Source organism: Pristis pectinata, chromosome 33 (genome assembly GCF_009764475.1).
Source record: "Pristis pectinata isolate sPriPec2 chromosome 33, sPriPec2.1.pri, whole genome shotgun sequence".
NCBI classification, from domain to species: Eukaryota; Metazoa; Chordata; class Chondrichthyes; order Rhinopristiformes; family Pristidae; genus Pristis; species Pristis pectinata.
In genome coordinates, this window is record NC_067437.1 from 14,596,989 (window position 1) to 14,621,609 (window position 24,621).

At 43.8% G+C, this 24,621-nt stretch overlaps 1 protein-coding gene across 1 annotated transcript in view; it reads right to left on the bottom strand.

The window, feature by feature from the left end:
* Positions 1 to 245: 245 nt before the first annotated feature.
* LOC127585685 (ankyrin repeat and fibronectin type-III domain-containing protein 1-like) overlaps positions 246 to 24,621 on the bottom strand; it is a 101,426-nt gene continuing 77,050 nt past the window's right edge. Inside the window, exons 11-18 of the mRNA XM_052043357.1 lie at positions 21,416 to 21,535; positions 16,616 to 16,831; positions 15,315 to 15,481; positions 12,957 to 13,107; positions 10,966 to 11,125; positions 7,816 to 7,982; positions 6,411 to 6,615; positions 246 to 5,217 (exon numbers count right to left, since the gene is read on the bottom strand). Of these exons, the coding sequence (XP_051899317.1) occupies positions 4,784 to 5,217; positions 6,411 to 6,615; positions 7,816 to 7,982; positions 10,966 to 11,125; positions 12,957 to 13,107; positions 15,315 to 15,481; positions 16,616 to 16,831; positions 21,416 to 21,535 (1,620 nt within the window). The 3' untranslated portion in view covers positions 246 to 4,783. The remainder of the gene's footprint in view (positions 5,218 to 6,410; positions 6,616 to 7,815; positions 7,983 to 10,965; positions 11,126 to 12,956; positions 13,108 to 15,314; positions 15,482 to 16,615; positions 16,832 to 21,415; positions 21,536 to 24,621) is intronic.

The following is a 24,621-nucleotide window of genomic DNA, read 5'->3' on the forward strand; positions in this document are numbered from 1 at the left end:
CAATTACTCCCTTGTTGGCTCCACTGATCTCCTTCTCTGCAACTCAAAACATCCTTGAATTCTAACTTTGCTCAACCTGAAACATTAACTCTGTTACTCTCTCTCCAAAGAATCTGCTTTCATTTCAGATTTTCAGCATCTGCAGCTTTTTATAAAAAATCAAATTGGGTCCCCTATGTTCTTTTGAAAAATAAGGAATTTTGTACAATACAGGAATCAAGGGATGTGAGGATAAGATGAGAAGATTGAGTTGGTCTAATTTTATTGAAAGGCTGAGAAAGGTTCATTTCCAAATACCTGTACACAATCTGATTTATCTGTACACAGTCCAACATTCTTGGATACAGTGCAACACATTTGTACATTATGGTAGTGTTAAATACTGGACTAGTAGCCAGATTTCTGGATCATTGATCTGGAGACATGAGTTCAAATCCCATCTCAGTAGCTTGAGGTGGGGTTAAATTCAAGTAATTAAATCTGGAATTAAAGCTGGCCCCAGTAATGGTACCATGATGCTAGCAGATTGTGATAGAACCTATCTGGTTGACTAATGTCCTTCAGGGAAGGAAATCTGCCAACTTTACCAAGTCTGGCCCACACGTGAGTCCAGATCCTCCAATGCTGTTGACCCTTCACTGCCTTCTCAGTTCAGAGATAATTAATGAAGGACAGTAAATGTTGACATTGGCAGTGATGGCGTACCCTATGAACAAGTAAATAAAATCAAAGACCAATGATGCACCCTTGGCTCAGCTGTCTCTCGAGTTGTCCAGGGATAAGAAAACTCAGGAGATGAGTGTCTCTGAGCTATTCTTTGATCACTACAGAGCCTGGGACTGGGCTGGTGCTGTTGTGAAAGGGATAATTGAAGACATTAGCATAATTTGGTTCTTCAGGAATGTATCACCAATTTAAGTAATCTTGGATTATGAGCGAAGTTTTATAACCACAATCTCAGTAATTTGAGTAACTCTCTAGCACTGGTCCTAATATCACCTTACATTTATTTTATAGCACATTTTGGGAAGTTTCTTGAGATGTTTTACTAAAGCAAAGGAGTTATTGTCAGCAAGCTGTTGTTATTGACCCAAATCAGTGGTCAGATATATCAACTAATGAGGCCACAGTGTTATCCCAAACCTCCAGACCCACAATACTTAAACCAGAAAGGAATACATAATCACAAATTGCATTGAATTGCCTGGTCTTCGGGAGACAGATTGCCAGGGCTTTTAATTTGCTGACTGTAAATCCTCTGGTCTTTATTAAGATAATTGATGAGAAGAACCAGAAGGGAACTGAAGATCATCATGATGAAAACGAAGACCACACTATTAGTTATTATTATCTGTAATCCACTTCCTGGAAGGCTGGTGTTAGCAGATTCAGTATCAAAAAGGAATTGAATAAACATTTGAAAATGAAAAATTTGGAGAGCTATTTTGCTGGGAAAGAGCAGACTAAAGGACCAATCAGAAAGCTCCTTCAAAGAAGGCGACATGCTTGATGGGACCAATACTTTTCTTGCTGAGCTGCATTGTGTTTGATTAACAAAGGAACTCACTGGCTTTAATCTAGTTTGGCAAGTGATGGAAAGGTGAGTGCAGAATCAGAAGTTTAGAAATGCTTGATGGTATATACCTCAAAATGAGGGGATGAGTGAATAAGCAGGCATGTTGAAGGCATACAGATATTTGCACCTGTGTTATTAGTGAAACAGGGCTCAAAGAAGGGTGGGTCAGCAGCTCAACACTTTTGGTGTAGGGTTTATGAGAGAATGTTTAAAATAGAAGGGAAGGCAAATAGTATGGGTGGCACAGTGGTGCAGCAGGCAATGCTAATGCCTCATAACTCCAGCAACTCAGGTTCTATCCTGACCTCTGGTGCTGTCTGTGTGGAGTTTGCACATTCTCCCTGTGACCATTTGAGGTTCCCGTGTGCTCCAATTCCCTCGCACATCCCAAAGGCATGTAGGTTGAGGGGCTAATTTCCCCTAGTGTGTAGATGAGTGGTAGGAGAATCAGGCTGGGTTGTTGGACATGTGAGAGAGAATATAGGGGAATATGTGGGAGAAAAGAATTAATGGGATTGCTCAGGGCCAGTATAGACAACAGGCTGAATGGCCCCCTTTATGTCATAAATAGATATGAAATATTGGTTAGGGGAACAGTTACAGTGATGGGGAGTGTGATGTACCAGCAGAATCATCTTTTGAGGCCATTTGAGTTGAAATGAAAAACAAGAAGTGTCAGTGACATTGCTAGGAATGTACAATTGACCACCAAACAGTCAGAGGTAGAACAGCAAACAGAAGGTCAACATCTCAGTATTAATGGAATGTGTTCAGGAAAACCCTTTGAAGTATATAGAGAGGGTGCTTCAGATAATTTTTGGGAATCAAGCGGGGCAGGAGGATATCAGTGTGGATCAATGTTGTTAATGGTGATCATAATTCATAATAAAGTTAGCATAGTATTAAAAAAACACAAAGTCAAGAACAAGAACTAAGGTCAGTTTTCAGCTGAGATGTACTTCAGCAAAGGTGGACTGCAAATTGGCACTTAAAAGTGAATCGATGTTAGAGCAGTAGGAAGCATTTGAGCCAGAGAGTTCAGATCCAAGTATCTTCCCACAAATCAAAAAGGTAGGGCCAAGGGTATGTGCAGGACTTCAAATTCGGTGGCTTTGGAGGGCCATGCAGGCATACCTTTCATGTTAAGCAAAAGGATAACTAAGGAAAGCATAGCTCTTTCAGTAAAAGCTTAATGAATCTATGGAAAAGTGGAAAGATGGATCCAAAACTGGCTCAGTGGTGGATGGTGGATCCAATGATGGATGGTGGATCCAATGGTGGATGCAAAATTGGTTCAGTGAAAGATGGATCCAAAATTGGCTCAGGCAAACAAGGAAAGGGAATACATGATCAATGTAGGATGCCATACAGTGTAGAGGAACAGTGAGTGGAACTGCCTCACAGCTTAGGTGACCCATGTTTTATCCTGACATCAGATGCAGCCTGTGTGGTGTTTGCACGTTCTCCCTGTGACTGGTTTCCCCCGGGTGCTCCAACTTCCACCCCACATCCTAAAGATGTATCGGTTGGTTGTAAATTACTTGGCTTCTGTAAATTACCCCAAGTGTAGGTGGGTGGTATGAGAATCGGGGGGAGCTGATGGGCTTATGAGAGAGAATAGGCTGCGGGAAAAAAAATAGGGGAATGGGATTGATGGTTTTGACAGCTGTTGAGACTTGATGGGTCAAATAACCTTCTGTGTTGTAAACAAACATGAAAACAGAGAGATCTTGGAATGTAGGTCTGCAGCTCCCAGAAAGTAGCAGCACACAGGATACTTGTCTTTATATTAATGACAGCCAAGAACATTAGAGCTAAACTGTATCAAACACTCACCAAACACAGCTGGTGCAGGCACGGGTCTGGTCACCACACTGTGTGACTTCACTAGGGAGGGTACAGAGGTGTTTCACAAGGAGAAACTGGCCAGCTATGAGGAGAAACTGGCCAGAATGGGAGGAGATTTATTTGAGGGGTTTAGCAAAATGGAGGTTTAGACAGGAAGAAGCTATTTCCTTGAGCACAGAAGTCAAAAACCTCCCTCACTTTTTCAGTTTGATGAAGGATTTGTGACCTGAAAGGTTAACTCCCTTTCTTTTTCCACAGATGCTGCCTGACCTGCTGAGTGTTTCCAGCATTTTCTGTTTCTTAAGTCAAAAAATAAGGAATGTAAATTTAAGACAATTAAAGGATAATTGGGAATTGAGAATTATTTTTAACCTGAAGTGTGACAGGATCTAGAACTCGCTGTCTGACAGGGCAAATTGCTCAGTACATTTAAAAAAGTCCTTGGACGAGTATTTGAAGCACGATAACCAACAAGGTTATGAGGCCAGGATGAACCGTGGGACTAATTTGAACACATGGATCAAATGTTCATTTGTGCCATAATTTTCCAAGATTATGATTGTGTGAGAGGTCAATAGCTAGGGGGCATAAATTTAAAGAACTGGTAGAAGGTTAAAGTGCAGTTGAGATGATTCCTTTCATTCAGCATGTGAAAAAAATCTGGAGTAACAGACAATCTGCTGGAGGAACTCAGCGGGTCGAGCAGCATCTGTGGGAGGAAAGGAATTGCCAAAGTTTTGGGTCAAAACCCTGGGTGCTGCTCCCCAGCAGAAAAGGGAGAATGATATCACGGATGTATCTGGACACTGCGGTAATCTATAGGGGGATGGTCGAAGAGGTAGATTGGGATTAATCTGGGTGAATATTTCTTCAACCAACATGTTCATGCTGGGCTAGATGGCCCCATTCTTTGTGCAACACTGAGGGAATGCTGCAGAATCACAGGTGCTGCCTCTGAGATGCAGCGTTAACTGTCCACAACAGGAGACACGAAAGATTGCAGGCGTTACTTTTGAAGAAGAGCAGGGGAGTTTTCTCTTTATCATTCAAACAACAATCACATTATCTGGTTATTATCATCTCGTGTGATCTTGCTGTGCACAAATTGTCATGGCGTTTCCTCCCTTCTGACAGTGACTATAGCACAAACGTAATTCATTAGCTGTAAATCACTTTCGGATGTCTGGTGGTCATGAAAGGTGCTATAGAAATGCAAGTCCTTCTTCATGGAATAAAGTGACATAACATAATGACCACTTGAATCTATTTGAAAATATCTCAGAGATGTTGTATAACCCTAATCTGAGGTGGGATATTTTACATCTGAGCAGTTGGTCCAGTTTTAGGGTAACAGAAGGCTTAGGTGTCCTGAGACTCCTTGATCCACTCCACCAAACTACATTCAGGTAGATGGATGTGTTGGACAGCCTCAGTAGTGAAAGGGTATGGTTCTTCGTGATCAGACTGCTCTGTGCTCTCATCCACTGATGTTGGCTGTGACCAGAACTTGCAGGAGGTGCCTTCCTTGACTGCTTGGCTTTTAAGTTCCAGACTCCCTGTCCGATAGTGCTCTTTGTCAGCTTTCCTATGTCTGTGCTGTTCACTATGGAGAGCAAAGTGCTGCGGGAGCTTTGTACAGTCTGTGTCTATGGCAGTGCCAGTGCCCCAGTGATGGTGCTCCCTGTCTAGGGACCACACTGGATCTATCTGTTTGGGTGTGAGGACCTGGTTAGAATCGTAGTCTCCTTCCACTGGCCAGAAAACATCATCTTCATCCAGGATTTCTTTACAATCTACAAGAAAGTGAAGATTGATACTTTTATAGAATTTCACAAAATTCAGAGCAGAAACAGGCTGAACCGTTCAAAGCTTTAACTGTGCCTCCTCCCTCTCCTCTTATCCTCTCAGTCTGCCCAGCCATTCCCTTCGCCCTCACCTGTGGAACCAGTTTCCTCTAAACACCTCTGTGGAGTTCACCTCAAGGTCACCCAGAGGTATTGAGTTTCACTTTCTAATGAGTGCCTGAGTAAATACATTTCTCCTGAAGTCCTCACTGGATTAATTTGTAGTTACTTGATATTTGTAATTCTCAGTGTCAGTCTGCTTGAGTATAAAATTAAAACCCATCCAAAAAGCAAGGATAGCTTTTATCCCGCTGCTATAAGACTCCTGAACGGACCTCATATGAGAAGGATGAACTCTTAATCTCCCAATCTACCTCGTCATGGCCCTTGCACTTTATGTCTACTTGCACTGCACGTTCTCTGTAAATGTAACACCACAATTACTGCAATCTGTTATTGTTTTCCTTTTGTACTACCTTGATGTACTTATGTATGGAATGATCTGTCTGCATGGCACGCAAACAAAAGCTTTTCACTGTTATCACGGTGCATGTTACAATAATAAACCAATTACTAAAACAACCGACCACATCCAATCTGAACCAGACTCCAACCCCAAAACCTGACCTGATCAGTGTTGTAAATATAAGAATCTCAAATATTCTATTCACATACAGTAGTACTAAGGAAGCCACACTGACCTCTTTTGAAGTACTGATCTGGGCTTCATCCACTCCAACCCAGATTCTTTCAGAACGTACACTTGACCTGAACATACAAATATCATCAAGCCCAGACAGGCTTGGGTCAGGATCCAAACCCTAATATTGGTCTCTTCAGGAAGCAGAAACATCTGCTGAGGTTGGGGGTAGAGGGGAGGAATGGTTGGAAATCATGTAACAAAAATTAGGCCAACAATAATGGGAATAACTTTGCCTCATTGCCTGCTGCTGATGAAACTGGGACAAGTTCTACATCGGGTGTTCAGTCAGAGCTCTGGCATTGCTTGTAAACAGTTGAGGATAGGGTTGACTGAGACCAAAGGAAAGATGTAGCACAAGCCTATATGAAGTAGTTAAATGTATATACAGAACAATTCATTGCATCCGCTAATTCCCAAATGCTCTTCGTAAAATGCATACCTGAAGATTTCTTTCTGTCATTATAATCCAGAGAGAGATCAGTAGCATTCTGGGGGTTTGAGACTGAATCTGCTTTCCTACTGTCCACTGTGCTTGAGATCTCCAGGATCCAGGATAGAGGGGTTCCAGTGGGAGGCTGACGATATCGGGCATACTGCAGTACGTCTGTGATCCAGCGGACTTCCTTCCAAATATCATCCAATTGCTAAAGTTGAAACAAGTCCAGTTTGTTATTGTATACATTGTGGAATGGGGACAGAGGAATCGGGAGAGAAGAATATGGAAGAGTGAGGGAGGAGTGAGAGACAGAGGGAATGAGGGAAATGATAGGAGGGAGCAATTAGAAACCAAGTGGTGGCCTTTATTGCAAGAGGATTTGAAATACAAGAATAGAAAAGTCTTGCTCCTGCAGGAGTATTGTGTATCAGCCTGGTTTCCCTATCTAAGGAAGGATGTGCCTGTGAGGTGAGGTCCAGCAGATTGATTCCTAGGATGGATGGGGTTTGTCCTGTGAGGAGAGATTAAGTAAACTGCACTTGTACTCTCTACAATTTAACGGAAGGGAGGTGACCTAATTAAAATATTCAAAATTTTCACAGGTCCTGACATGGTAGATGCAGGGACAATGTTTCTCCTGGCTGGGGGGTCGGGGGGAGATCTAGAACCAGAGATCACACTCATTGGAAGGGGTCGGCCATTTAGGACAGAGATGATAAGAAATTTCTTCACCTAGAGGGTAGCGACTCCTTGGAATTCCCCATCCAAGAGACCTATGGAGGCTCGTTTGTTGAGCAAATTTGAGGAGGAGATCAATAGATTTTTAGATATTAAGGGAGTCAAAGGATATGGGGTTAGTGCAGAAAGTGGCACGGAAGATCAGATGTGATCTTTGTGAATGGCAGAGGCTCAAGGGACCAATGGCTATTTCTGCTTCTATTTCCTATGGGAGGAGGAGGAAAAGAGTGGGAGGATGGAATGGCAAGACCATAAAGGAGTGAGGGAAAGGGAGAGTGGGAGAAAGGAGGGAGGTTGGAAGGATAAAGGAGAGTCCTAAGAGTCATACAGCACAGAGGCAGGCCCTTCTGCCCACCACGTCTATGCCTATCTTTTTGCCCATCTACACTAATCCCATTTGCCCGCATGAGGACCATATTCTTCTACACCTTGTCTGTCTAAATGTCTCTTAGACAGAGTAATTTTATCTGATTTTATCACCTCCGCTGGATGCATGTTCCAGATATTAAATGTCAGAGTGTGCAAGAAAACAAGGGATGCAAGAGGGAGAACGAGGAAGTGGTAAGTAGACAGGGTGCAACTGAGAGTCTTGTTAATTTTAAGTCAGTTTCCCACTTTATTCTCCACAATTTACTCTGGGGATGGGTCAGGATATTGAATGCATTTTTACCTGAATGAGGTCTGTCACCTGGCCATGTTTCTCCTTTGCTTCAATCAGTTCGGTATTATCAATGGCTTCCCTCAAAGCTTGCTGGGAGAGCAGAGAGTCCAGTTCCAGTAAGATCGAGGTCTGGCAGTACTGTGCAAACAGCTCTTGTTCATAGGTGCAGAAGTGCACTGCAAGGACCAATTGTTAGTGCTCACAACATGTAATTCATAAATATGCATAAACAGGAAATTAACCTTTATTCTGTTTGGTGGTGTTGAAATTCTTACAATGGCCATAGTCAAGATGAGATGATACATTGGTCTGGATAGTTACTGGGGCAGCTTATTGGAATTGAATTGGAATTGGAATTGGTTTATTATTGTCACGTGTACCGAGGTACAGTGAAAAACTTCTCTTGCATACTGTTCATACAGATCAATTCGTTACACAGTGCATTGAGGTAGTACAAAGTAAAACAATACAGAATGCAGAGTAAGGTGTCACAGCTATGGAGAAAGTGCATTGCAAGTACACAATAAGGTGCAAGGTCATAATGAAGTAGATTGTGAGGTCAAGAGTCCTAACAGTGGGATAGAAGCTGTCCTTGAGCCTGGTAGTATATGCTTTCAGTCTTTTGTATTTTCTGCCTGATGGGAGAGGGGAGAAGAGAGAATGTCCGGGTTGGGTGGGGTCTTTGATTATGCTCGCTGTTTTTCCAAGAAAGCGAGAAGTGTAGACAGAGTCCATGGAGAGGAGGCTGGTTTCGTGATGTGCTTAGCCGTCTCCATAACTTTCTGCAGTTTCTTGCAGTCCCAGGCAGAGCAGTTGCCATACCAAGCCGTGATGCATCCACATAGGATGCTTTCAATGGTGCATCAATAAAAGTTGGTGAGTGTCAAAGGGGACAAACCGAATTTCTTTAGCCTCCTGAGGAAGTAGAGGCATTGGTGAGCTTTCTTGGCTGTGGTGTCTACGTGGTTGGACCAGAACAGGCCATTGGTGATGTTCACTCCTAGGAACCCTCTCGACCTCAGCACTGTTGATGTAGACAGGAGCATGTGCATGGCCCCACTTCCTGAAGTCAATGATCAGCTCTTTTGTTTTGCTGACATTGAGGGAAAGATTCTTGTCATGACACCATGTCACTAAGCTCTCTATCTCCTTCCTGTACTCTGACTCATCGTTATTTGAATACGGCCCACTATGGTGTTATCAAACTTGTAGATGGAGTTAAAGAGCCAAATCTGGCCATGCAGTTGTAAGTGTACAGGGAGTAGAGTAGGGAGCTGAGGATGCAGCCTTGTGGGACCCCAGTGTTGAGAATAATCGTGCCAGAGGTATTGCTTCCTATCCTTACTGATCGCGGTCTGTTGGTCAGAAGGATCCAGTTGCAAAGGGAGGTGTTGAGTCCCAGGTCCTGGAGTTTGGTGATGTTTGCTTGGAATTATGTTATTGAAGGCTGAGCTGTAGTCAATGTGGGTGTAGTCCACATGATCCAGAGATGAGTGTAGGGCCAGGGAGATGGCATCCACCGTAGACCTGTTTCAATGGTAGGTGAATTTCAGTGGGTCGAGGTTTTCTAGGAGGCTGGAGTTAATGCATGCCATGACCAGCCTCTCAAAGCACTTCATGATAGTGGATATCAGAGCCACCGGACAGTAGTCATTAAGGCACGTTATTTTGTTTTTCTTAGGTACCAGGATGATAGTGATCTTCTTAAAGCAGGTGGGAACCTCAGATTGAAGCAGGGAGAGGTTAAAAATGTCTGCAAATACCCTCATGAGCTGATCTGCATAAGATCTGAGGACACAGCCAGGGACACCATCTGGGCCAGATGCTTTCCATGGGTTCACTCTCCGTAAGACTTAAGATAAGTATCTTAAGTCCTCAACAGTGACCACGGGTTCAGGTGCACTAGAGGCTGTTGGGGTGGGTGGTGACATACCAGTCCCCTTCTGTTCAAAATGTGCATAGAATGTGTTAAGCTCATCGGGAAGGGATGTGCTGTTGTCGGCAATGCTGCCTGACTTCGTTTTGTAGCCCGTTATAGCAAGTAAGCCCTGCCACAACTGATGGCTGGTCTGGGACCCAATTTTGGACTGATATTATCTCTTGGCATCTCTGATAGCTTTATGGAAGCCATATCTCGATTTGTGGTAAAGGTCAGGGTCACCTGATTTGACTGCTGTAGTCCTAGTCTTCAGTAGGGAGTGGATCTCCCAGTTCATCCATGGTTTCTGATTTGGGAACACCCAGGTTGTCCTCTTTGGTACACAGTCCTCAACACACGCTGATAAATTCCGTGATGGTGGTGACATACTCATCTAGGTTGGCAGCTGAGTCTTTGAATGTAGACCAGTCTACTGACTCAAAGCAGTGGCGTAGAAGCTCATCTATTTCCTTACACCAGCACTGTACGACTTACTGCACTGGATCCTCCCATTTCAGCTTCTGTTTGTTGCAGGGAGAAGGAGCACAGCTTGGTGATCTGACTTAGCAAAGTGAGGCCAGGGGGTGGCTCAGAAGGCATCTTTGATGGTTGCATAGCAATAGTTAAGGGTGTTTGGGCCCCTAGTGGGACCGGACAGCACGTGGGTGGGGATTGAGGAACAGGGAAATCCTGATGTCTGGAGTTCCTTGCTTGCAATTTATTGGCCCTGGTAGTTCCCCTATGTGACTGACAGGCTTTACTTCCAGTCAGGAGCAGATTGCAGAACCAGTGTTAGGGTGGGGATCTGGTCCCAAGGACTAGAGTTCCGATCCGCGATGGTTTGATTCCAGTGGGAAGTGATTCCAGGGGTGGGAATGGGAAGGGGGTGTCTAATTTGGGAGCCAGGACTGATTGTGTCCCAGGTGGGTGCCTGTATGGAGTGACATTCCAATGGCAGGGAGGGAGGAGTGTACTTGGGTATAAAATTAAAACCCAACCTATGGTCAAAATAAACTGGTCCTGAGCCCGAGAGTGCATAATCATTTTATATAAAACCTTTCTCGTCAGCAGGCAGGGTGAAAAGTAGAGACGAGTTGATGAGGAAAGCTTGTCTTTCATGGACTGGCTGACCAGTTAATTTCATTTCAGATACAGATTAGTTCAGATGGATAACTTGAAGAGTTAACCAGCCTCTCCCTGCTCGTATGTGACGTGGATAAGTTCTTAACAGTCCTACTCACCAAGCTCGAAGATCTGAAGAGGCAGGGTGAGAAACCCTGAGGGATGTCCATCCTGTCCTGGGGCTGAGCATACATCATCTATGGGAGGAAGCAACAAGAGGAAGGAGACTTTTTCTCCAAACTCCAGCACTTCCTGTGTGTATAGGCGAAAATCCACAGCCTGGAAATAGTAAAAGAATTTTTTTTTCCTTGCTCTCCTTAAATAGTTTTGAGTGCAGTTGTCAATGCATGCATCATCCTTCCTCCAAAAGTTCAAGCCAAGGTTCTTATCTGAAACCGCTGCAATGTCACAGTAAGCCCAGCTTCAGGAGTTGAATGTGACGTAGCTGTCACATGAAGTAGCACAATTATTCAGAAACTCATCTTGATAAATGTCTCATCTTTGGAAATAGATTGATGCTGGTCTCCTGCAGCAAGTGACTCACCCTTCTGAGTCTGCAAACCTTCCCCTCCATCTACAAGGCACAACTTACAAGCAATGATAGAATGGTTTTCCTTTGCCTGGATGAATGTAGCTCCATCAACATGCAAGGTCCACACCATCCAGTACAAGGCCATCTGCTTGCTCAGTACCCCATCTAACATCATAAGCACTCACTCCCTCCAACCATCATATCTACAGAATGTATCATCTACAAGGTGCTCTGCAAGAACTTGCCATGGTTTATTTGTCAGGACCTCCCAAACCCAAGATCATTACTACCTGTAAGGACAAGTGCATCAGGTGCATCACACATCACCTCTGCGTCATACACTGTCCTGATTTGGAAGAATATATTCCTCACAGTTGGGTCAGAGTTCTGGAATTCCCAGCACTGTGGAAGGACTTTTGGTAGACTGACTACTGTGGTTCTGGAAGAAAGCTCACCACCTTCGGAACAGTAAGCAGAAGACTGCCAATAAGAACTCCCTCCCATGAATATCAACAAAGCTCACTCTCTCCAATCCCACAGTAAACATTTTACTCGTTTCAGATGAGTAATTCCCAACTGTAAATAACTCAGTGAGTTATTTTCATCTTCCTAAACCTAGTAACTATTCTAAACCACATGGACAATCTAGTCCCAGTCTGTTGGGTCTGGCCAGATTCAATATAAGGATAAAATGGAACAAAATACAGCTGCCAAAAATATGAAGCCAGGAATTCTGGGAACACAGAGCAGGCCTATCAGTGGTTTTTTGTCATTTATTATGGCTAATATCTATGTATCTGAATTTCATCAACCAACCTTGGTTCCAAACTGTTTAATATCTTTGCCCAACAAAAGTTATCAATCTCAGTTACGAGATTTTCAATTGAGCCTCAAGCTCAACGACTTTTTATTGACAGGATAGGGTGTGGGGTTTGTAGGGAAGAGGATGCCATTTTTCAAGAGAATTTGGAGAGACATCAATAATTTTGGGTACAGTCTCTTTACTAAAATGGGATACTTGAGTCAGTTCTTAAAAAGTTTTTACCTGGTTAAATATATCTGCACCTCCCTTTTCCAGATGCTGACTGACCCATTGTATATTTTTGCTTCTGGTTCCAACAGCTTTTGCTTGAACCAGCTATGTTATCCAATTGTTGATGGCAAAATAAGATTGTTTCACGGAATGAATTGTAACCGCGTAGCACAGTACTGCTGCAGGTAGTGCAACTGTCTCAAAGCTCCAACAACTCCGATTCAGTCTTGAACACAAGTGCTACCTGTATGGAGTTTGCATGTTTTCCCTGTATCCAAGTATGTCTCCCCTGGGTGTTCTGGTTTCCTCCCTCATCCCAAAGACATACTGATTGATAGGTTAACTGGCCACCAGAAATGGCTCCTAGTGTAGGTGGGTGGTGGGAGAATTGAGGGGGGGGGTGGTTAATGGACATTTGTGGGTGAATAGGTTAAAGAGAAATAACCGGGATTGATGGGATTAATCTCAGAACTATCATACACTCAATAGGCTGAATGGCCTTCTGCTGTGTCGTAGGAATTTTGATGAATATAATGTGAGGTTACCTGGCTGAGGGGTACATCCACTTGCATGAGGAGGTTCTTCACAGCCGCACGGAGTTCCTCCAGGAAACGGCACTGTGGGCTCCCAGTATTCCCTTCAGTGACAATGGAATCATTCAGAGATGACACCTTCTGCAGCCATTCCCACTCCTCCCTGCAATTAAAGATAAGTTGTGAGGTTTCTCACTAGATCCTGTGCTGGCATGGCTGTTTATTCTACACACCATCTGTACAATGCGGCTGAGTTCATAGGGTGAGAGATGTCAGTGCTCCTGGATGGCTTGCTTTTAATGACCAGGATTGAAGTTTCACTTTACATGTTACCTTTCCTACCCTGAAAAAGGCTGCAGCATTTTCATCAAGTTACTAGCCTGGCTCCTGCATACTCCACCATCACAGCACCACTGATTGGCCAGACATTCGGATCTCTGCTCTGGGGCGAGAAGTCTGGGGAATTTCAGAACTCAAGAGGGCATCTTATCTGAAGGCAGGAAGAATAGGGAGGTGACTTATTACTTGTAAGGTGAGAGCTAGGTGGGATAGAGAAACAAAGGGTACAAACTCACCAATATCAAACTTCAAAAAATTGCAGACACAAGAAGCTACAGAAGCTGGAATTGCTGGCATCAAAAAAATTGCAGCTGAGTTGCAAACAAGATTGATAAAATTGTTGGAAAATATTAATTGCAAAAGTCACTAGGGATATTCATTTTGTGGGGCAAATAGTTTAAACTGCATAAACACTTTGCATATCTTTATAAGACATTTAAATTAGGCTATTAAATCAGTCTATGGCATATTTAATTCTATTAACAATGGTTTTCTTTTCCAAAGGACGTGACTGGATTGGCTCATGGGGTCTGCTGCAGAAACGGGTGACTCTGGAATCTGGTATTGTTTGGGCAGATGGCAAGCCCCAGAGAGAATGGTCAGGAGTGGCCAAGAGAGAGGTCAGAAGTCCTGGGAGTGGAAGAGAGTGATGTCTTTGACCTGTGAGCCATTGAGAGGGAAGCTGAGGCCTTGGAGACAAGAGTGGGTCAGATGATCTGGCCAAATGCAGCAGAGACTGCAGAATCTGCAATTGCTGCAATATTGTGACTTAAGTAGAGCATGATCAATCACTAAAGTTGTGCAACAGGTTAGTAAGGCACAAAAAAGCAAGTTAGTGTTTATTTTTAGAGGGAGAGAATTAAGCAGTGGGGAAGTTATGCTAAACCTGTATCAAACGTTGGTTGGACCACACTGAGATTACTGTGTCCAGTTCTGGTCATCATTTTATTAAAAGGGTCTAGAGGTTGCAGTGTAGACAACAGACACTGTGAGGGGTTTATGTATCAGGATAGGATGAACAGATTGGGCCTTGTTTCTTTTGTGAAAAGAAAGTTTAGGGTGACATAATAGAGGACTTTAAAACAATGAAAAGTTTGTCAGCGTGAATGCAGAGAAAATGTTTCCACTTGTATGAAGGAATTTAGAGATTAAGTTTCAGGTTGTAAAATGGTCACTAAAATCCAAAAGGGATTCAGAAGAAACCAAAGGGGTTACGGAGAATACAGAACAGATTGACACATGTTGTGGGTGAAACCAATAGGAACAGTTAAGGGGAGAATGGGTGAGTAGACGAGGAAGAAGCGGGTAGAAGGTTATGATGATAATTTGACCTGAGGAAAGGCAGGAGGACACTCAGGTGCAAACGCATAAACACTGGCATGGATTGGTTGGGCCAAATGGCTGATTTCTGTGGTTTTTATCCAAGGCACCACACGTAATTCCATTTTGTGACCATATTGTCCAGGAACAGGTTGAGATCAATAGACTATTGGGCAAATGTGGTCTGGGGAAAGGTTGTCAGAAAAGAGATTGCCTGGGGGCTGGGGAAGGATTGTCTGGGGCTGGAGGCAGGTAGTCTGGGGCTCGGGAAGATTGTCGGGAGCTGGGAGAGGATCGTCTGGGGCTGGGGGAGGATTGTCTGGGGCTGGGAGAGGAACACCCGGGACTGGGAGAGGAACATCTGGGGCTGGGGGAGGATCGTCTGGTGCAGTTTGTCAAGGAACTGCAAGTCATACACTACACTGACTTGGAAATAAGTTGCTGATCTTTCATCATCACTGGATTGAAAGCCTGCAGCTCTGTCTGCAAACTTTCACCACAAGATCTTAGTGGTTCAAGAAAGGGGCTCATCACCACCACCTCATGGGGTAGGTAATAAATATTGGCCTTGCCAGCAATTCCTGCATCCATAAAAAGAAACAGGATTTGGTAAAGAGCAAAGACAGGATGTGGGACCAAAGAAAGAGGGGAGAGAACTAAGAATAAATGGCTAGAGAACATAATGAGGAAAATCCCAATCATTCCCATTACCTGGACACGTTTTTGTTGTTCCTTATCTTAGTGTGACAGAGAATGTTGGGAAACCTGTTGGGTACGAGGACTTTAATCTGATCCACAGAGCTGCAGAGTTTGAGATACCCGAGATAGAGGCCTGGAGGCAAGGGCTGACTGCTCCGCTGGTGATACTCCAGCTTGTCCTGGAGAAGAAACATGAAGAGTCAATGTGGCTGGGCTTGTTTCACGGACTATAACATACGCCCTGCATGCCTCACACCATGCCACCACTTGTGCTTGAGAGTATATGGCAGTTGGAGTGGCAAAGCTAGTACAGCTGTTGCCTCATAGCTCCAGTGACCTGTGTTCGATACTGACTTCTGTGTGTGTGGTGAGTTCTACCTGTGACTGTGTGGGTTTCTTCCTTTGTTCAAAAGCTATGCGGGTTGGTGAGTTAATTGACCACTGACAATTGTCGCTAGGGTGTAGGTGAGGGGTAGAATCTGGGGGGAGTTGATGGGAACGTGAGGAAAGTAAAGTGGCTGTTTGATGCAGTGCAAACTTGATGGGCTGTAGGGTGTTTTTCAGTGCTGTATGACTAGTTTTATCTGATGGGGAAGGTGGGAATTCCTCCTGGAACTGTCATAGAACTGAGTGACAAAAAGCTAGGAGTAGCACTCGATCTGGTCAGTTCCTGTTTGGCTGATCAGGTTAATATAGTTCTGAACAAATAGATGTTACTCTTCCATTCCCTGTAAACGAGGGGTCCATAGCCTAATCATTCCATGGGAATGAGGAGTCTGCATCCACACATTCCCTGGCAGTAAAGGCCTGTATCCCATTCCAATGGAGTAGAGTTTATACTCAATCTGTTCTTAGGAAGTGATGAGTCTGAATCCCACATGTCCCCGAGAGTGAGGAGTCATTGATGGAGCAATGAAGGGTGTAGTGAGGGGCAATGAGGGGTATAGGAGGGATATGTGGGGTGTAGTGAGGGACAATGAGGGGTATAGGAGGGATATGTGGGGTGTAGTGAGGGACAATGAGGGATGTAGTGAGGAGCAATGAGGTGTGTAGTGGGGGGATAATGGTGGGTGTAGTGAGGTGACAATGAGGGATGTAGTGAGGAGCAATGAGGGATTCATTGAGAGGAAATTGAGGAATGGATTGAGGGGCTATGAGGGATTTAGTGAGGCAACCACAAGGGATACAGTGGGAAAGTAGTGAGGGTCATTGTAAGTGGGGAAGTGGGATATAGTAAGGTGGGAATGATGCAACACAGTAGTCAGAATTTGTCACACCTGTGAGGCTCTTCCTATGCTGAACCTTTCCAATACCTTCATGGTCATTAGCAGCATGTCCAGCGCGGTGATACAGTCAAGGGCAGAGACTGATTTCCGATAGTTGTGAAGCTTTGACAGTGGGATCCATCGGACACTGTCCAACGCCTGTGACGGAAGCAACTCCTTGACAGTTAGGATCAGAACATTGCCGAGCTTATCCTTGATTGGCTCAAAGTGCACTTGGCCCAGGTCTTGTGTCCCCAACGAGCTCTAAAGAACAGAATGGCACAACTTTAGCTCATCTTCACTCATGCTGGGCAGTTCCAAGTGGGTATCCGGGTAACCTTTCTGTCTAACTTTTTATCTTGGAATGGAAGAAACAGCAATTCTCTCAAATCTTCAATCTCCATCAGCAGTGGGGCAGGTGAATGGGAGTCTGAAGCCAGGTCTTGGGCTGGTGCCAGACCTCTGAACCAACTGTCAGACCCAGCCCCATGTGTCAAAAATCCACCCTGCTGACATATGTGACACTGGCAACCTTGTGGACTATGGAATCAAACAGCAACTCAGGCATGTATCTGAATGTTTGGACAATATATATATATATGGAATAAACCTTTTTGAAGATAAAAGAGTTTACAAGGGTCTAGTGATAAAATGGAAGAATGAGCAAATGGATAGATCACTGAGTTCATTGTTCAATGTAATGAGTGATGCTTGGTTAAGAATTGTGAGGAATACACTCTGCATACAAAGGGACAGGAGGTTTGGACATACCCAACATGAGAAGCACAAACTCAAATGGATAAAGTCATAAGAATGCTAATCGAATAAGTGGAGCAGAAAACAAAATGCTGGAGGATCTCAGTGGTTCAGGCAGCATCTGTGAAGGATAATGGAACAGTTGATGATTTGGGTTGAGACCCTTCATCTAGATTGAAAAACCAGAGTGGAGATGAATAAGTACTTGTCTGAGAATGGGGACACTGATGAGAGACTAAAGTGATGTAGAGGAAGGGAAATGTTTTCATACAGTTGTAAGGCTGTGGAATGTATAATCAGAGTTAGTCTCAGTGACCAAACGTGAGACCGTGTCAATCTTTAGAATAGATCACATGATGGGAATTTGTCCAAAGGATCACAGACACATTTCTGACAACTCCAATATGATACCAACATTGGGCACATCTTCCCCTCCCACTCCCTTTCAGCATTTTGGGATGATTCCTCCTGGACACTCTGGTTCACTCTTCTTTCTGCCCAGGGTGCCACATATAGAGCTGCTGCCTCAAAGCTCCACTTATTTTGGTTTGAACCTGACTTCTGGCACTGTCTGCATGGACTTCGGACATTTTTCCTGCGATCACATGAATTTCCTCGGGTGCTCCAGTTTCCTCCAACATCCCAAAGATGTTCTGGTAGGTAGGTTAATTGACCAGTATACATTACGCCAAGTGTAATGGATGGCAAGAGAACTTGGCAGAGTTGAGAGAGAATGGGTTTCAGGGGAATAAGTGGGGGAATGGGATGATGGGAATACACCTAGAGCTGGCATTGACTTGATGGGTTGAATGGTCTTCTTCTATGTCATAAGAAAATATGAGAAACTCCACAGCAACTTTCCGTACAATCACTACACCTACTCTGTTACCTCCTCTCTTTCTATCATCTAGTGTCCGAAACTCTCTTCCAGTTTAGTGTACAGCACTCCCAACGCTGGGGAAACCAGTGTCAGATTGTGTGTCAGCTTCGTTCAACATCTCTATTCAGTCTGGAAGTGTGACTCCAAGCTCCCTGTTGTCTGTGACTTTAATTTTCCATCCCAGACCTGCTATGACCTCCCTATCTTAAGCCTCCTGAAGCTCAACATAAACAAAACGAATGGCACCCCACCTTCTGACTGGGCACCTTACGGCCTTCCCAACTCAACCTGAGTTCAGTATTATCAGGTAATCTCACACTTGTAGCATTTACTGTTTTTCTCACCTGTTAAAATCATATAATTATTCTGACTATCCTACCAACTTCTCTAAGCCTCCCTTTTTACTTTATCATCCTCTCTCACCTGGCACCATCATCCCTTTCGTTGTTTCATCTCTCCTGCTTTCTACCCTGTTAAAGACCTTGCTTTGTTTTCTCCTTCCCTTCCCTACTTTCTTTGCAGCTTACACTCATTTTACCTCTAACTATTCCTAGTTCTAAATGAAGGACACTGACCTTAAAAGTTAACTCTATTTCTCCACAGATACTGCCTGACTTGCTGAACATTTCCAGCACTTTCTGTTGAATTTCACAATTCAATGGTTCAGAATGAAGACTGCAGTTCTGCTGCATGACACTGGGTGGTGCTACAGAGTCATGGGAATCAGGAAAATTGTAAAGTGCAGATGAAAGTAAATTGTACATTTATTTAAAAGCAGAATTACTGATATTTACAGTAGGAGGCCATTCATCTGCTGCACAGGTTTTGTTAGAATAATCCAAAGCTAATGATGTGAAATTAATTCATGAAAACCAAATGTTGCAAATGTTGGAAACCGAAATAAAAACTGAAAATGCAGGGAATATTCAGCAGGTCCGGCAGCCTCTGTGGAGGGACTCAGAGTTAATGTTTCAGGACTGGGACTCTTTGTCAGAACTGGGAAAGAGAGAATACAAGTTAATTTTCAGTTACAGAGAAGTGGGAGAGGGATAGGTAGAACAAAGTGGATATCCATGACCTCTGTGATCTCTGATTGGGTGAGACCAACTGGGTTAATGTGCATCTTGAAGCAGATTATGCTTCTTTCATGGTGATATGTGTTGTTGATTGTGGGGCTGTGGCATATGCCAAGCAGGCCAGACTATACTAATAGAGAGAGAAAAACAGAGAGAAATCACAGTGGGATAACTAGCAAAAGTGAACAGTTCTGATGCTGACAGAAAGAAAAAGGCATTACCTAAAGTTGGAGAATTCAGTTTTGATCCAAAGACTGCTGAGATGGAAGATGAGGTGTTATTTGTCAAGCTTATGTTGGGCCTCATTGCAACAGTGCAAGAGACTACAGACAGATAGGTCAGAGTGGGAGTGGGTTGGAGAATTAAAGTGGCAGACTGAATGCATGTTTTCTCTGCAAAGCAAGCATCTAATCTGCATTTTATGTCTCAAAATAAAATCACATTGGAAGCATAACCATTGATTCCCCTCCATTACAGTTGGTAGGGTCCTCAATTGTGTCTGTTCCACCTCACAGATATCTCACCCCTTCTCCTTCCTCCCACATCCACGACCTGAATTTCCTCTCCATCAGACCCCATATTTGAAGTTTCACCCTCAGCTAACACACCCTCTGCTCCCTCTTTACCATTTCAAAAGGGCTGTTCCCTGTGGTCAATCACCCAACGCTCCGTGTGAAACCAACATCTTGTGAAAGTCCAGGAAATGCAACACTTTCACCTCCTTCCTTCCCAACATCCAGGATGCTAAACATTTCCAAGGTGAAACTGTAATTTACTTCTACCACAGAATCACGAAAGATTACACTAAGGAAGGAGGTTATTTGGCCCATTGATCTATACCAGCTCCCTGTAACAGCAATCCAACTAGGCCCATCCCTGCACCTTCTCCTCCTAGTTTTCTTTCCTTTCAGGTACTAATCCAGCTCTCCCTGAAGGCTACAACTGAACCTCCACCTCTCCTCCTGGCACCATATTCCAAACCCTAACTACTCATTGCTTAAATGCTCATAATGCTTTTGGTTCTTTTGCCAAGACCTTCATTCTATGACCTTCCACCGATGAGAAAAGTTCCTCTCCATTTACTCTTCATGACTTTAAATATCTCTCTCAGATTTCCTTGCAACCTCCCCTGTTCCAAGGAGAATAACCCAGCTTCTTCAGTCTATCCACGTTACTGAAGTCTGTCAGACCTGGAAACGTTCCAGTAAATTTGCTCTGCACCCCCTTCAAACTTTCCCTAGTGTGTTGCATCCAGAAATGCACACAATACTCCAGGTGTGGCTGAATCAGTGTTTTATAAAGGTTCAACATGACTTCCTTGCTCTTGCACTTGTTGCCACTGTTTATAAAGCACTGTCATGCTAAGTAAGTAAACTCTTCTACCATCAAAGCATTATCCAGTTACCCTAATCTCCGTTTCCTGCTCATCAATCAAACTATGCTGTTAGATCCTCTCCTTTTCTATGAGCCTGAGTTTTACCTCTTGTAAAGCACACCATTCAAGACCATCTGCTGAGATTTCTGTGAGGCGAGGTGACAAGGCAATACAGAACCACAATGGATAGATACAGATGGAGGTCAGCCACAGTTTAATTGAGTGGTGGAACAGGTTTCATTTATTCATTTCCTTTCATTTATCTCATTAGCCACCTCTTCAAGAAACGTGTGGAGTTTGCACGTTCTCTCTTTGACCACATGAGTTTCCCCGGGTTCTCCAGTTTCCTCCCACATCCCAAAGATGTGTGGGTTGGAAGGTTATTTGGCTGCTGTAAATTGCCCCGAGAGTAGGTGGGATGGGAATGTGGGGAGAATAAATTGCATGAAAAATTGGAGGAATGGGATTATTCTGTGAACTGGCACAGACTTAATGGGCTGACTTGTCACCTTTTATGTTGTAAGGAAGCATGGTAATTTGTCAAACATTGAACTATATTTAATTGCCTTCTACACTTCTAAATGCTCATTATGGCTACCTGACACTGTGAATTACAGGAGTACACAGACAACCACATAGGAATTATATTTTCATTCAGGATGTACAGATGGACAGAAAAATTAAATCCCAAAGCTTGCTCCTCTGATGAGATCCTGATGCTGGGGTGATGTTGCTTTCAGCTGAGTGGAGGAGCCTCATACCTGGAGCTGGGACACTGCTACTAACATCTTCTGCCTGGTCTGTAGCACTGAGGAGGAGGAAGAGAGTGTGGAATTCATTCCCTGCTGCAGCCACTGGATGTCCTTCCACATACAGGAAAGCTAGAGAGAGAGAAAGCACAATGCCGTCAATTAAACAATGGGAAAGGCAAGCCGCTGGCTGCAGCTCTTGCACAACTCTGCTCTCTCACCATGGGCTCCAGCCCTCATGATGATCTCCCTCCGAGGTGGGAAAGATAGTTCACATTCTCAGTGATCCATTGAATCATAGAAATTTACAGCACAGAAGGAGGCTATTCTGCCCAGTGTGTCAATGCTGAAGAAAAATGGACATCCCAGTTCTCTGCTGTGTAGCCCTGCTGGTCACAACTCTTCAAGTGCTCATCCAGGGACTGTTTAAATGTGACGCGGGTTTCGGCTCCACCAACCTTTCAGGCAGTGAGTTCCATACTCCCACCACCAGTTGAGTGGAATTTATTTGCTTGAGTCTCTCGGATCTTTCTACCAATTACCCCATGATTGCTGACCTCTCTCCTGAGGGAAATAGATCCATTTTATTCACCCTACCTGGGCCTCTCATTCTACTCAGGTCACATAAATCTTTCCTTTGTTTCAAAGAAAGCAACCCAGTATGGCCAGGATCTCCTCCAGACAAGAATTCTGCTCTGCATCCTCTCAAGTGCTATCACATATTACCTGCAGTGCAATGACCAGAACTGTACACAGGCTCTAACTGCACCCTAACTAATGTTTTACACAGTTCCAACAATTCCTCCCTGCTTTTATATTCAATAGCTCAGCCAATAAAGGCACATGTTCCAGCTGCTGTCTCACCAGGATCCTTTATAATTGAAGGAGGAGGCTTTACTCTTGTACTCAAATCCTTTCAATAAAGGCCAACTTACTCTTTGCCTTCCTAATTGCTTGCTATATTGGCAAGCAATTGACAAATCTGTTAGAGTTTTTTGAGATCATACAAGTAGTTAACATACGGTAATTCATGCATAAGGACACCAAGTCTCTCTGAACAGCAACACTTTTCAAACTCTCACAATTTAAGTATCCTCTATCTTTTTACTTCTTCCACTAAGACCTCACATTTTTTCACATTATGTTCCATCTGCCAAGTCTTTACCCATTCCCTTGGACTGGCTATATCCCCCTGAAGGTCCTCTGTATCCCCCTCACCACACAAACTGGCACCTAGTTTAGTTATCATTAGCAAATCTGGATATATCATTATTGGTCACCTCATCCCAATCATTGATACAGATTGTAAACAGCTTGGATCCCTGCACCAATACTTGCAGTGCTCCATTCATTTCAGCTCCCAACTTGAAAATGACTGATTTATTCCTATTCTTTATTTTCAGTCTGTTAGCTAATCCTCAACCCATTCCAGTATATTACCCCCCGTTCCCATGTGATCTAATTTTGTTCAATACTGTCTTGTGTAGCTTCACATCCAAGGCTTTCTGAAAGTCTGAATACACCACACCCAGTAGTTTCTTTTAAATAATTTAAAGAGTGTTAACTGGATGGATGTGGAGAGGATGCCTCCCCTTGTGGGATAATCTCCCATTTAAGACAGAGATGAGACAAAACTTTCTTTTAATCAGAGGGTCCTAAGTCACGAGAATGGTGTTCCTCAAAGGGAATGGAAGCAGAGTCTTTGAATGTTTTTGAGGCAGAGGTAGATAGATTTTTGATAATTAAAGAGGTGAAAGGTTACAGGGACTGGATGGGAAAGCAGAGCTAAGTTTACAATCAGATCAGCCATTGTTTGAGGGGCTGAGTGGCCTATTCCTGCTCCTAACTAGCATACTTGTATTCTGCTGCTACAACCCCAATAACCCCTAACACATTTGTCAAATATGATTTCCCTTCCATAAATTCACATTGATCCTGTCCAATCCTGTTGGTAATTTCTAAGTGCCCTGCTTCCTATTTGTTAATAATAGATTCTGGCACTTTCTCTGCTGCTGATGTCATACCAACTGGCTGGTAATTCCTATTTTCTCTCACCCTTCATATCATTATCTGTATCCGCCTCACTCATCTGCTGCTGACACTTCCATCCATGCCTTTACTTGCTTTATTCATCATGTGATGTGGATATCACTGGCAAGGCTGGCATTTGTGGTCTGTCTCCAATCACTGAAGGGAGGGTTCAGAGTCATATAGAGGTCTGACCCAGGAGGTAGAACATCTCTGTTTGGTCTGGAAAGTTGACCCCAAGCTTCCAGTTGTCTTTAATTCTCCATCCCAGTTCTGCTAAGACTCCCTGTCTTAAGCCTCCTACAAAGTTTGAATGTCGCTCAACACTGTCTGCTCCCAGTCACTCCTGAACCAATGAGATGGTTCAGAATCACGTATATCTCTGACCTGGTAAGCAAGGCAGATTTCCTTCCAAGCAGAACATAAGCGAACTAAATGGGATTTTCTGACAATCCAGTAGTTTTATGGTCACTGTTATTGAGGCCAGCTTCTTATTCTGGATTAATTCAGTTACTTAAATTTAAATTCCCCAGCTGCTTTGAGGGATTCAAACTCATGTCCTTGGAGCAATGGTCTAGACCTACCAATACTAATCCAATAAGTTAACTACTATGGTTATGTGCCTCTCATTGGAATTGATATCATGGGAGCTGCCGATATTTCCCTCTGTAAGTCTGGGATTTCAGTACATGTATGTATGAACAGGAAAGTCTTGGATTTGCTCCCAGTATCTATGGGACCTCTTTCTCTACCTCCTGCACAATTCTCCATTCCATAGTTAACTTTCTACATCCAGTGTTTACTTCTGGATTGTGACTGTCTTCTGGACAGTTGGAATGGCTCAGTGGCACAGCTAGAGCCAGTCGCACAGTGACTTGGGTTTAATCCTGATCTCCCGTGCTGACTGTGTGGAGTTTGCACATTCTCCGTGACCACGTGGCTTTCCTCCATGTGCTTTGGTTTCCTCCCACATCCCAAAGACGTGCCGGTTGGTAGGTTAATTGGCCACTGTATACTGCGCCTAGTGTGTAGGTGAGGGGTAGAATCTGGGAGGAGTTGACGGGAATGTGAGGAGAATAAAATGGGAATAATGTAACTTGATGGCGCTTGATGAATGGCACAGACTCCTAGGGCCTGGTTCCGTGCTGTATATCTCTTTGTCACCGAACTATCCTGAAATGCTTAACTCC